The 14664-nt window shown below is 33.8% G+C and overlaps 1 protein-coding gene across 4 annotated transcripts; it reads right to left on the minus strand.

The window, feature by feature from the left end:
- Window positions 1-5556: 5556 nt before the first annotated feature.
- LOC139902912 (protein RRC1-like) lies at window positions 5557-14427 on the minus strand. 4 transcript variants are annotated; one of them, XM_071885602.1, is made up of 19 exons: window positions 14290-14427; window positions 13797-13893; window positions 13579-13708; window positions 13382-13424; window positions 11354-11414; window positions 11111-11260; window positions 10910-11020; window positions 10664-10829; window positions 10343-10455; window positions 10131-10202; window positions 9756-9977; window positions 9406-9464; window positions 9218-9299; window positions 8686-8823; window positions 8377-8601; window positions 7284-8035; window positions 6695-6846; window positions 6381-6593; window positions 5557-5946 (listed from the first exon to the last, which is right to left on the minus strand). In XM_071885602.1, exons 2-18 carry the CDS (start codon window positions 13869-13871, stop codon window positions 6400-6402), a joined length of 2745 nt encoding a protein of 914 aa, XP_071741703.1. In that variant the 5' UTR covers window positions 13872-13893; window positions 14290-14427; the 3' UTR covers window positions 5557-5946; window positions 6381-6399. The 4 variants fall into 4 exon arrangements, with proteins under 4 accessions (XP_071741703.1, XP_071741702.1, XP_071741705.1 ...); XM_071885601.1 differs by having other exon boundaries at window positions 5558-5946; window positions 11111-11263; XM_071885604.1 differs by lacking the exons at window positions 13382-13424; window positions 13797-13893; window positions 14290-14427 and having other exon boundaries at window positions 5568-5946; window positions 13579-13700.
- Window positions 14428-14664: the final 237 nt, after the last annotated feature.

Consider the following 14664-nt stretch of genomic DNA (forward strand, 5'->3'; position numbering starts at 1 on the left):
ATATAGACAATTGACCACCCAAGTTGACCGGTGATTCACGAACGTTAAAACTTGTAAAAACTATATGATGGCATATATATGGTTATATATATAGTTAACATGATATTATGATAAGTAAGTATCTCATTAGGTATTTTAACAATAAGTTATATACATAAAAAAATGAGACTATTGAATTTAGAAACTTGAAAACGATATATATAACGATTATCGTTATAACAACGTTTTACTAATTACATATGAATCATTTTAAGATATTGTTACACTATATATAAACATGATAAATGATAAGTAAACATGTCATTAAGTGTATTAACAATGAACTACATATGTAAAAATAAGACTACTAACTTAATGATTTCGAAACGAGTCATATATGTAACGATTATCGTTGTAACAATATTTAACTGTATATATATATCATATTAATATATATTAATACATCATGTTATCATGATAATATAATAACTTAACATCTCATTTGATATAATAAACAATGGGTTAACAACATTTAACAAGATCGTTAACCTAAAGGTTTCAAAACAACACTTACATGTAACGACTAACGATGACTTAACGACTCAGTTAAAATGCATATACATGTATTGTTTTAATATGTATTCATATAATTTTGAAAGACTTCAAGACACTTATCAAAGTACTTCTACTTAACAAAAATTCTTACAATTACATCTTCATTCATTTTCATCAACAATTCTACTCGTATGCACTCGTATTCTTACTCTTACAATACCCAGATTCTAAATGTATTTACTATTGGTATATACACTCCAATGATCAGCTCTTAGCAGCCCTTGTGAGTCACCTAACACATGTGGGAACCATCATTTGGCAACTAGCATGAAATATCTCATAAAATTACAAAAATATTAGTAATCATTCATGACTTATTTACAAGTAAACAAAATTACACATCCTTTATATCTAATCCATATACCAACGACCAAAAACACCTACAAACACTTTCATTCTTCAATTTTCTTCATCTAATTGATCTCTCTCAAGTTCTATCTTCAAGTTCTAAGTGTTCTTCATAAATTCTATAAGTTCTAGTTTCATAAAATCAAGAATACTTTCAAGTTTGCTAGCTTACTTCCAATCTTGTAAAGTGATCATTCAACCTCAAGAAATCTTTTTTATTTACAGTAAGATATCTTTCTAATACAAGTTAATACTCATATTCAAACTTTGATTCAATTTCTATAACTATAACAACCTTATTTCGAGTGGAAATCTTACTTGAACTTGTTTTCGTGTCATGATTCTGCTTCAAGAACTTTCAAGCCGTCCAAGGATCCTTTGAAGCTAGATCTATTTTTCTCATTTCTAGTAGGTTTACCTACTAAAATTAAGGTAGTAATGATGTTCATAACATCATTCGATTCATACATATAAAACTATCTTATTCAAAGATTTAAACTTGTAATCACTAGAACATAGTTTAGTTAATTCTAAACTTGTTCGCAAATAAAGTTAATCCTTCTAACTTGACTTTTAAAATCAACTAAACACATTTTCTATATCTGTATGATATGCTAACTTAATGATTTAAAACCTGGAAACACGAAAAACACCGTAAAACCGGACATACGCCGTCGTAGTAACACCGCGGGCTGTTTTGGGATAGTTAATTAAAAACTATGATAAACTTTGATTTAAAAGTTGTTCTTCTGGGAAAATAATTTTTCTTATGAACATGAAACTATATCCAAAAATCATGGTTAAACTCAAATTGAAAGTATGTTTTCCAAAATGGTCATCTAGACGTCGTTCTTTCGACTGAAATGACTATCTTTACAAAAACGACTTGTAATCTATATTTCCGACTATAAACTTATACTTTTTATGTTTAGATTCATAAACTTAAGTTCAATATGAAACCATAGCAACTTGAATCACTCAAAACGGATTTAAAACGAAGAAGTTATGGGTAAAACAAGATTGGATATTTTTACTTGTTGTAGCTACGTGAAAATTGGTAACAAATCTATATTAATCATATCCTAGCTAACTTATATTGTATAATACATATATTCTAATATATTATGTAATATTGGGATACCATAGACACGTATGCAAATGTTTTAACATATCATATCGACCCATCTATATATATTATTTGGAACAACCATAGACACTCTATATGCAGTAATGTTGGAGTTAGCTATACAGGGTTGAGGTTGATTCCAAAAATATTTATACTTTGAATTGTGATCTAGCCTGACACGTGTATACACTGGGTCGTGGATTGGGTCAAGATAATATATATCAATTTATTTTCTATACATCTAACTATGGACAACTAGTTGTAGGTAACTAACGAGAACAGCTGACTTAATAAACTTAAAACATTAAAACGTATTAAAAATGTTGTAAATATATTTTGAACATACTTTGATATATATGTACATATTTGTTATAGGTTCGTGAATCGACCAGTGGCCAAGTCTTACTTCCTGACGAAGTAAAAATCTGTGAAAGTGAGTTATAGTCCTACTTTTAAAATCTAATATTTTGGGATGAGAATACATGCAGTTTTATAAATGTTTTACAAAATAGACACAAGTAAATGAAACTGCATTCTATGGCTGGATTATTAAACCAAATATGCCCCTTTTTAGTCTGGTAATCTAAGAATTAGGAAACAGACACCCTAATTGACACGAATCCTAAAGATAGATCTATTGGGCCCAACGAGCCTCATCCAAAGTACCGGATGCTTTAGTACTTCAAATTCATCATGTCCGAAGGGAGTCCCAGAATGATAGGGAATATTCTATATATATTTTGTTAAGGTCGGTTACCAGGTGTTCACCATATAAATGATTTTTATCTCTATGTATGGGATGTATATTGAAATATGAAATCTTGTGGTCTATTATTACGATTTGTTAAATATATTGGTTAAACCTATAACTCACCAACATTTTTGTTGACGTTTAAAGCATGTTTATTCTCAGGTGATTATTAAGAGCTTCCGCTGTTGCATGCTATTATATGGACAAGATTTGGTGTCAGCATGCTTGTATTATATTGTTTAAAACTGCATTCGAGATTTATTTTGTTGTAACATATTAATATTTGTAAACCAATATGTATTGATAGTGTGTAAGTGTGATATTTGTTAGATTATCATTTATGGATAGTCTAAGTGGTGTCTTTTTAACCTTGTCGATAAAATAAAGGTTATGGTTTGTTTTAAAAAAAATGCAGTCTTTGAAAAACGTCTCATATAGAGGTCAAAACCTCGCAACGAAATCAATTAATATGGAACGTTTATAATCAATATGAAAGGGACATTTCAATAATTATCACCATTGATCTCCATATGAATTAAAACTAATCATCACAAACTGTTGGGAAGTTATCCCACATCGGTCGTGGACGAAAACAAATGTATGCATATAAGTCTAAAGGGAAGTCCCTCTATCACCAATTGGTTCTAGAAAAGGATGGACTCTTGGACTTATATGTTGGATATGTTGTTGAATTATACGATTTCTAAATTTTGTCATGGTAACAGAGCTTAGGTGGGCGGTTTTACAAAGAGATCGAGTCAGGCCCCTATGTGTGTGCCGCCATCTCAAGAGCGAGTCCGAGTCAGACCCCCATGTGTGTGCCGCCGTCGCTAGGCGTGTTGGGAAGTTATCCCACATCGGTCATGGACAAAAACAAATGTATGCATATAAGTCTAAGGGGATGTTGGACATGTTGTTGAATTATACAATTTATAAATTCTGTCACAAACGCATAAGTGTTTGTAGACTTCTTCAAAAGTAAAATCTATCTAGACATCTTAAGAATGATAATCAAGTCCCGACTAGGAGAAGCTCCTTCTAAAACATGAATTGTACACCAATGTACACTTATACACTTATATGTTTAGCTACTTGTTGCTATGTAATCAACCGCTATGTGCTTATTAGTTACTATGTGCTTATACATTAACAGATTATTTGCTACGTGTTTAGATGTTTATCTACCATGATTATGTAGAATGCCTAGCATGATGTTACAAGTATACGTGCCTAAATGAATACTTACCCTAAGTTCAAACCATAGAGAATTAAGATCTAAATCATATGACATGGTTTGAAGACTTGTAACATTCTTAATCATGACCTTATTGATTTATTGAAATCAAACTATCACGAGTATTGTAATGATGTGCCACTCCACCGGTCGTGCGTTTATTTTCACGTGTCGTCAGGCATGAGGGGTAGTCTAGGAGGAATGGTATCAATGTTTCAATATTTATAAGGCCGAGTCCTAAATCTAACTATCACTCCTAATTTTAAAAGGGGTACTAGCGGAAGTAAGACCTAGGGTCATTCGTTTGAAAAGAACGGTGCAGTAGGAAGCAAGCGTCTCATCACAATCGGGTTTCTAACTTAGCGGGTTTGAAAAGGAGTGATTTGTGATTTGTGGTAATAATAAAAGATAGGATCTAAACTAAGAAGATAAATAAACAGTTGTAAATTCAGATTATAGAATGTGTGCTTGCTATGATTTCATTAGTCATTAGATATGGGATTATTGATGACGAGATGCTTGTTGTTAAACGAGTATTAGTGACTGGTACTTGATGACATGGATTTATCTGTAATTCTTGTAATTACTGTTGTGTTTATATTATGATGACTTTCGCTGTGATTTAAAAATAAATAGCCGGTGTTACACCACTATCACATGAGCTACAACACAATTTTTAATTTGCCATTTGAGGTGTATATTTATTTTAAAAAAATCATTTTCCAAGTATCTTATGACCTTTTTTCAATCAAACCATAAAAATGTATTGTTTAAATTATATTACTTTTGTTTAAAATAAAATCGTATACGTATTAATGTAATGATAATTTATTTAACTTTAGTAATATATTATTTTTATTTATGTAATGTTTTATTATATAAATATAATGTTCTATTTTTATTTAGTTACGTATTATTTTAATTTACTTATTGTATTTAATAATTAATTTAAATGAGTTAAACTTTGAGATAGGAGTGTAACATAGAGAATAGAGAGTAGTTAGTTAAAAAAAATATTAAAATTTTTAGTGCATTTGGAAGTCAGTTATAAAAAGCAGGGATAAGGAGTGATCTAAAAAATCTTTCGAAACAATAGTTTTAACATCCATAGTAACCTTTATTTTTCCAACTACAACATTTAGTGAGTACACGTTTTTAACTTGCATCTTCTTTTAAAGTTTAGTCATTATTATCATTATCATTATTATATTATTATTATTATTATTATTATTATTATTATTATTATTATTATTATTATTATTATTATTATATATAACCATTAAACATACATATTAATATATTATCTGTGATAAAAGAAAGATTGTATTATACAATAATAATAACACATACTAACTGGCATATTACAGAACATACATAACTCGTTACCACCATATTGCACGGGAATTATACTAGTAATCCTCGGCATGAATATCTATATCTATCTGTTACAAAAAATGACAGATTCAAGTTTAATCCCAACTATGAGCCAAATAGTTGGCTTCTAGCTAAAATTATCGACTCTTTATCAACAAGTTTAGTTAGAACAAACCTACATGAACATATATAAATTAAGAATTTGATTGGACATAATCTTGGTTTAAATTTGGGCATGTGATACTCCAATCTTATACGCTCACTTATAAGTTAGAAACAAAAATACAAAATATCTTCTTCGTACACCAAATCGAATTCATGAAGAGTTACAAAAAAGTTATAATGTTTACAGAAAATCGGGTCTTTTTATACGTACCACATCCACATGAGCAACATGCTTCTACTTCTACATATTCCAAACTCTCCCCCATATATAATAAGCCAGAATGTCCAGCACTGGCAAGAAATTGCATATTCAGGCTTATCGTTATCACCCCCCACACGAAAGGATTTGCAAACCTAAACCATAAAAAAAAAAAATAAGAAATCATTTTAAACATAAAGAGCGTAAGCTCAAGTAAACAGATAACAAACATTCAAAACTTCGAACGTGCAATGTGGCAATATGGCCCACGAATGGGACTGATTTGGTTATCTTTTATCTATGAATCACAAAACGAGTAAATCTAGAAAATTAGCTCAAATGAGTTGTTCAAACAGGTCAAAATTTGCCCAAATCGTATTGTTACAGCATCATATAACCTCCCAAGTCCTTTTAATTATAGTAACTAAACATGGAATGACAGATTTTGTAATCAAGTTTGGCACACTAACTATTTTAGGGACATAAAGTGTTTAGAACCAGTACCAAAAACTGCTTATTTTGACCCAAATGGTCAAATCACTTCAGTGCAAAAGCATACTAGTGTAAGTTAGAACTCAATAAATCTCACCTAAAAGTTTCAACTGAGTTCATCTTCTTCTGCTGTCCCTATCTCTCTCTCTGCGTTTTTCCTTCTCTCTTTCAGTATGGGCATCATAATTTCTACCCTTCTCCCGGTCTCTACTCGATGATTTCCGCTGAGGGCTTTCACTGTCATGATGACTTCGCTGTCGCTTTCTTGAAGAATCACGAGAATCATCTCTTCTCTCCCTTGATGATGTCTCTGAAGTTATACACATTACAAATGTACTCAAAATTATAGAAAAGGAAATATTAAACACAAAAATGCAAAATGGTCAATCACAAGGAAATTATAGAACTCACTTCTGTTTGATGCATCTGTTAAACCATACTTATACTGCAACTCTTTTTGACGCGACACCACTTTCTTTTCAATTTCTTCTTTCTTTATTCCCCGCTCTTCCAGGACCTCACGATATTCCATCAACGCCACCTCAATCTGCCTCAACTTTTGCCTGCATGTGTCAAACCAGTCAAACAACCGTCTTTATGGAAGTGAAGTTGATAACATCATAATAAATTGTAGAAAAAGTAAACTTATTATATCAAAATACAGTAAAAACTCTTCTTTTCTAAAGAAAAGACAAGTAAAAAAGAAGATAAACCACGGTTGCAAAAAACGCTACTGGGAGTACTTGGTCGGGAATTTTTAGGGACTACTCGGATGTTGACCAAGTTTGACAATGACTGATTCTGACCAAGTTTTGACCGATTTTTTTAGCGACTTTGAATTTTAGCCGAGTTTGACCGATTTTCTTAATATTTCTGAGTTTTGGCCAAGTTTTGACCGGGTTTGACGAGTACTCGCCAGGTAATTCTGAATTCTGCAACATGGATAAACTCGCAAAACTTCCATATCAACCTATGACTACTTTTTTAAAACAAGAAATACCTTTTCTCTTCATTTAGCCCACTATCGGAACTTGAAAGAATGCTTGCAGGCTCGGTTGAATCTGTGATACCAAGGCCAACACCAGCATTCTCACTTCCAGAAGACGAATACCCTAATCCAAGATCTTTACTTTTTCGTTCATCATCACTATCATCTTCTCGGGCCCACTTAGAAGCAGGCAATAAAGAATCAGGTTTCACTTTATCGGTAAACGCTTTTAGTTCGGGTTGCGGGATCGGAATCTTTGACGGTAAAGATCCATAACCTTTACCTTCCGACTGAATACTTGCATCATCTTCAATTTGATGATTCCTCCCCGAAAATCCCACAAGCCCTGTATCGACATTACTTTCTCGTTGATTGTTATGCGAATATTTCAAATTATCGTTTAGTTCATAACCCCTTTGTTTTTCTGATTCCTCAAGATAAAGCAACCGCGCAACCATCATTTCTCTGCCGCCAACGAGAGATAACCCGTTATGGCGGCACCGTCTTTCAAGCTCGGCAAGCGGAAGAGCCATGAGCTCTTTCGTTGCTGCAGTTTTGCCTATTGCCAATGCTGCATCTGGATTAATCTTAATATCATCATAATTAGCCTTGTCTTCAGATTCTGGTGCATCACCAGTAATGGAATGGAATGAGACAACACTGGAGTTGCTAGATCTAAGAAACGTTGACCGTAAACCGTTTACATATGCATCCGAAAACAAGAACCAGTCGGCCCACACTTGAAGAACTTTCAGAACTCGTTCCTGCCAGGTGTCAGAAAGTTAGTCATAATATCAGTTAGTTTTGAGAACGAAGTAAAACAATAGATCTGGGATTCTGGGTAGACAGATATCTTTAGTACAGGTCAACTGGGTCAACCGGGTAGATAATTAATGCATCAATCAAGATTTAGATAACATAGTACTATTGCAAATAACTAAAGTTATAAAGAAAATATTTTAGGAAATCATATGGATCAAAATATAACCTTTAAGTGATTCCTCTCAACTGCTTTGACACATTTGACCAGTTCTAAAATTAGTTAATTTTTTGGTTTGACACTTTGATCCGTTTAAGATAAGACAAAAAGGTATAGAAACGTTACCTTTAGGGCTTCAGCAGTGATTCTTCCTGTAACACTTCGATAAAGATCATTAAAGCTTTCAAGTATGTCAGGCAGATTCGTTTCAAATTTAGTGCGATAAGCGGATGCATTCTTTACAGGGGCACTACTATTATGAAGAATGTCAGAAACAAGCATGAGTCTGGCAACTTTAGTTGGGATTGGTGTTTCTTTTAAGGTCAATGACTCGGTCAACACTTCAACTATCTGTAACGAAAAAAGCTAATTGAGCAACGAGAGAATGCACCAAAAGATATCATGAGTTATAGGTTATAATAATGCTAATGATACCTCTCCAGCAGCATCAGCGTTATCTAATGCAAAACCCATTGCTTCCTTAATTTGAATTCTTTCTAATGTTAGGGCACGAAGCATATCTTCAAATTCGTCTCTTTGTGCGTCAGTCAGGGTACGTTCAGACTCCAACCGCTGCCCAATATTAAAATAAAACAAATAAAAAAAATGTAATCAATAACTTCACATCATCTAAGGTACAACTGGAACGGGTCAAATTCGGTTATGTTGATCCAAATGAATTGCTTGTCCAAACACTCACATTCTTGTTTAAGTCAATACTGTGTCAACTATGACTGCAAATAAGTTTACTTTAATTATAAATTCTTTAAAGTAAACTGATTTACAAGGTACATGCATTTGAACAGTATGTCTGACTTAAAACACCTTCATCCGTATAATTTTAGTCATTTCTTTACATTAGCTATTGACCCATTAAGAGATGAAACACAACCAAAACCACACCACTCAAAAGTAAAATGGCCAAAATCGAAATAGCATAGACTACAAATACAGTTACGAAGTGTACCCTGCTTCTTCCAGCAGCAAATGTGGATCCGATATCCTCATTTTCTGGGTTCTTGGCCGCCGGCAAAGCAGGTGGTACCCATCTAGACATTGTGGTATAAAGAATCACAATTACATATAGCTTAACAAAGTACGCATAGTTTGCAATTACAATTTACAATACCAAGATATATTTCAGACATTCATTACCTCCCGCTACCAGTTATCATGATGAAAGGTTCAGTTCTCCACCTATGCAACGTATCACCCTGCATTCGTGTGAAAAAAGATTATTTTTTTCATTTACAATCATATTATGAAGTTAAACCAACATGCTTTAGGCTGTTCAACCAACAGGTTGGGGGCCAGTCTCAATCGAAACATAAATATATCATGAGTTAGTGATTAGTGACTGCAAGTTTTTCTGTTCAAACAAACTATATCCTATTCATGAATCCCAGAAAGCAATGGACATGAATGTTCCTTTTCTGATTCGACCCTAAAAACTGTTACGTGTTGAAATACAAACGTTAAGCCTAGACTTTAATATAAGTATGCACCTGCGCGAATGAATACAGCCTCCAAACATAATAAGTATGCTCCTTTGACCCAAGTTCAAACAAGAAACTGAAGAGAGGGTTTCCACGGACCCGCTCCATTATAGCTTGCTCAAACGCGCAACCTCCATCAAGAACACAAAGAGCCATTGTATCGATCACTTTGCGAAGGCGTTCATCTTCAAGCAGAACAACGTTTATATCGGGCACGTTGGGAGTAAGAACCTGAGGACCAAGATTTAAAATATCAATCAATATATAAAACGTCTACTCCTCGAATCTTTATTACCAATCATACTATCATCCTTTTACATACAAATGTAGGGTAGGAAACATTTAACTAGTCGAACATAACTCTTAAAAACAAGGTTAACCTACCAGCTCAGAGTTCTGGCTTGGGAGAGACGTAACAGGAGGACCGGATGGACCAGATAAAATCACTGTGGCACCCTGCAAACCACAAAAGATCACTCATAATCCCCGTTCAAGTAATTACTGATCTAATTTATTATGCACATAAATCTGGTATATCACATGTTATGCTCATAGTGAATTTTTATAACATTTAGCATTAAATATGTAAACAATACCTCTTTACTCCTGATGGCCATTTGTCCTGGAGGAGGAGCAGGGAGTGATTGAGAGGGAAGTGAAACAGACTTACCCCACCCAATATTCAATTCATAATCATACACAACCACCCCTGGAACATCACACATTCAAGAATTATCACTCCTTTTAAATACATCTGAGGTTTATGTACAAAATAAATGATTCAATTTAGAAGTTATTGGCAAATTTCCGAATACACTAACATGTGTCAGTTGTTCTTCCTTCAAACCACGCCTCAAGTTTATCTTGTATAGGTAGAAATTGTAGTTTAAATAATTTCAACAATTAGAAGGTGTTACCTTGCATCTCATCTTTTGCAGCTTGTCCATCTGCACGGTTCATAAAAGCCACAAACCCACAGTTCTTTTGCCTCTTGCGCTCCTCTTCGGTCCTTGGCCACATTATCTTCACACTTGCAATCGGTCCAAATCTTCCAAATGTTCTCAAGAGAAAATTTTCATCTACCTGAAACGTGTGGACAGTAAAAAAAAATAAGCCTACATGTCCTAGCAAGCTGAAGCGCCACATCAGCATCTAGACCTGACCTGAGGTGCAAGATTCCCAACATAGAGATTAGTGGTCTGAGGATCCCCATCGTCAAAGGATCCAGCCTTTAGATCAAACTCATCAGGCAACTCATCAAACCGAGTAGATAGCTGAGTCACAATATGATACAATAATATTTAAGAGCAGTATGAATTGAATGTATGTAGATAATAAAAAACTTATCGACTAAAATATCTTACATTTGAAGTAGCATTGGGTCGCCCATCCTGCCATTGTTCACGTTCTTGGTTTCTTCTCTCTCTCATTTCTTGTTCGTGTTTTAATTCTTCCATAAAAAAATCTATGTTTCTTGTCTTCCCTTTGCCTTTCTCCTTTGACCTTTCTTCATCCTTCTGTCAGTAATAGAACCCTTTTAGTATTAGCTATCAAGAAAAAAACGCAAATCAAGGTAGCATTATAGAATGTGTCATCGGTTCACTAACCAGTTTTTCGTGTTCTTTACCCTTGGTTGCCATAGGAGGGGGTATAAAAGAAGGAACATACCTGCAGAGACAGATTATAATGATGCATAATGTTTAACACATCATATACATGTTCTAGACTACCACATATCCCCACCAGTCAACGACTATAGCCTTCATATCAGTTTCTCTAAAGCAACATTGGTTTGAAAATGTGAATTCTGAAATGTCAAACACACTACCAGCTATAAAAACAATAAACCAATATCATCTATAAGGATGTTCGTATCCGGATACACTAACCAACTTGAATTCTGAAATGTCTACACACTATCTCCATCCGAACATACAGATGGCAGCAAAGTCAAATATGCACTTGAAAATGACAACGATACAGACCCTCAGTAAAGATTTTATGCATCAATTATCACAGTATCTTAAAATTATAAATGATAATGGTATAATTGCCTAAAGTTCCAACGGATTGCCACGAATCGTAGGTGTGGCACTGGTATGATCAAGTTGATAAACTGAACAGAAAACTGAACTCTTGAATTCCCCGAAATATGACCAGAATTAACAGATGTAGTCAAACACGAAAGAGTTAATACAATGTAGCCGTTTCCAAAATCAAAAATCAAAAAAAAAAAAAAAAAGAGAGTAATCAAGACGTCCAAAACTAGGGTGAAGTCCAAAACATTTAAATACGAATGGCACGTGGAAGTTAGTCGACTCTACAAACAGAGTTCAAGCATGATTCTTGGACCATTATAACCTGATTAGGCTGCAAAAAACAGACATTTGACAGAGAGTTGAATTATGGCCAATCAAAAGACTCAACACTTAGCTACTTCTTTCCTAACAACGAAAACAAGCAGCCTTCTAATTATTTAACCCCTGACCCAAATCTTTAAATAAGTATGAACGGGTAAATGGATATATTTTCCATGTTCAAACTATCAGGGTTATCCCGTGACCCTGAACCTTTTACCTGGCCAACAGAAGATATACTGCTAGTAAGGTTAGTAAGGTTTGCACCTGAGACCTTTTGTGAGGATAACAAAGCCCCAACCACTAGGCTAACGTGGAATGGTTAAATCTTTAATTAAGTATGTTAAATGAAAAATAATGAGGAAAAGGAAACTACACAAACGAGCCAACCACGAGCTTGAAAAGGCCAAGGATTGGTAGAATGGATAGCAAATGAGCCTCAACCGTGAAACCAATACAAACCACTTTCTATAATTTATACGTTTAAAACCGTTCAGTCTTATCTTAACAGTAAGGGTTTAATCGTATTATTTGTAAGGATCCAACTTTCTTTATGTACGCAGCATGCTGATTTGAGCGCATACAAGTCAACCAAAAGAAGCAGATGTAAGAGTTGTGTTTGAAGATAATTTCAGGAGTTGATTCATATGGATAAGCAGCTTAAAATCAAGTTTTGCAAACTTTCACGACCCAACCAATAGTCTCAGACCCAACCGAAACTTTCACGAGCAAAACTTAATTTCTGCCAAACTCAGGCTCAGCTAGGCTAGTACACTCCTAATAGTTTAAATATAGCAAGAACCTCAAAGAAATAAATAAAAAAAAAAGAAGAAGAAGAAGAAGAAGAAGAAGAAGCAGAACCTAAACATCAGGTTATACTAAAGTTAATTCCAAAAATAAGTGCCAGAGAAAGAAAAAAGAGTGACAACGCCATCCGTTAAAAAGAAAAGATAATAGCGTATTAAGCGTGCAAGTCCAAACATTTACCCACAAGGAATCTATATAAAGGATGTACAAGTAACTATATAGAAAAGTGTGTGTAAATAAAATTGTGAATAGGGTTGTTGTTAGATAATGCTTGATTGATAATATTATTATTACATTAAGAAGCCATAAATTAAATCAGAACCAAAAGCTTACGCCATGACTCTTAGTTCCTTTTAAGTTACCAGACTAAACACGACAAGTTCGATGACATCATCACCTTTATAGCTTTAATGTTCAGAATGCCTTATAGCAAAAGCAGTGTAACATAGTTAATAATAAGCGTTGGTTTACCTACTCCCCTTCTTTGAACCAGACACATCTTTGGAATTTCCACCTGCGATTTGTGAATGATAAAAGGCCCATTTGCTTATTAATGTGTCCATGGAATATAAAATATTCATCTATCCATAAATGTGCAGCATAGTAATAACTCAAAATAGAAACACAGGAATTGAAAATGCGTACAAACCCCTGTAACAGATACTAACCTGTATCAGGTTTCACTTTCTCCTCGTTAACTGTTCCTCCTCGAACGAAAGCTTTCAACCCAGCTGCAGTATCTCCTTGAAATGATTCCAAGAACTCAGCATACAGACGAGCTGTTTCATCTTCCGCCCTCTACATGAATATAGTACTCAATGAACTCTGTTGAAACTTACTAAACATATACAATACATTCACTTCAATATTTCCATAAATGTGTTACCTTTTTCTTTGCTTCTTCTTCTTCGCGGTGCTTTTGAAACGGTGTCTTTTTCCGAGTAATCGAAAACGAACTCATCGTTCAGCCAGATTGCTTGTATCTGCTCAACAAATAGTGCCAAAATTCATATACACTTTTACTTGATACAAACAATATCATATGTATTTGTATCATAGCAATTAAATTCTCGAATCTCAATGACTGTATATAACCACATCTACAGATAATGATGAAAATTACTCAATTTTTAGGTAAAAATCAAAATCGAAAAATTCAACTCAGAAGCCCTAATTTCGCAAAAACGCTTCTACATTATTTTAATTGCGTTTACATAATCAACTGTATTATAAATTATACATATAAGCACATGAATCGTAATAAAGTGTGGTAAAACGTGTGATAAAGATAACCCTAATTTTTAACAAGTAAGGTTTTTTAACGTAAATAAGGAAAGTAATACGAGAGGTTGTGGTTGGTGTGAGAGGATAGAAGTTACCGTGATCCTTAATCGGTGAAGAAAAATGGTTATCGGAGAATAATTTCCGGCGGCCGGCGGTGAACGATTTGGGTGAATAGACGGCGGTGAGCTATGGAAGAGGTGTACTTGTTAACGAGCCCAGGCGATTAACAGCAAATGAGGTTTTATTGGGCCTGTACTAGTTACGGTGGTGGTGAAAATTAATATATCCTGTTAACTTTTAATTGTAAATTTATAAAAATAATATTATTTAAAAGGTAGGATTTTTATAAAGATTTTTCTAACAACTTAGCAACAATAGTTGAAGTTAACATGCTTGAAATATTATATTTGTATTTGTATAATCACAATTATCCTTTAACCCATGAATTTCGTTGTAGAAAGTAAATTAGA

Source organism: Rutidosis leptorrhynchoides, chromosome 3, assembly GCF_046630445.1.
Source record: "Rutidosis leptorrhynchoides isolate AG116_Rl617_1_P2 chromosome 3, CSIRO_AGI_Rlap_v1, whole genome shotgun sequence".
Taxonomy (NCBI): Eukaryota; Viridiplantae; Streptophyta; class Magnoliopsida; order Asterales; family Asteraceae; genus Rutidosis; species Rutidosis leptorrhynchoides.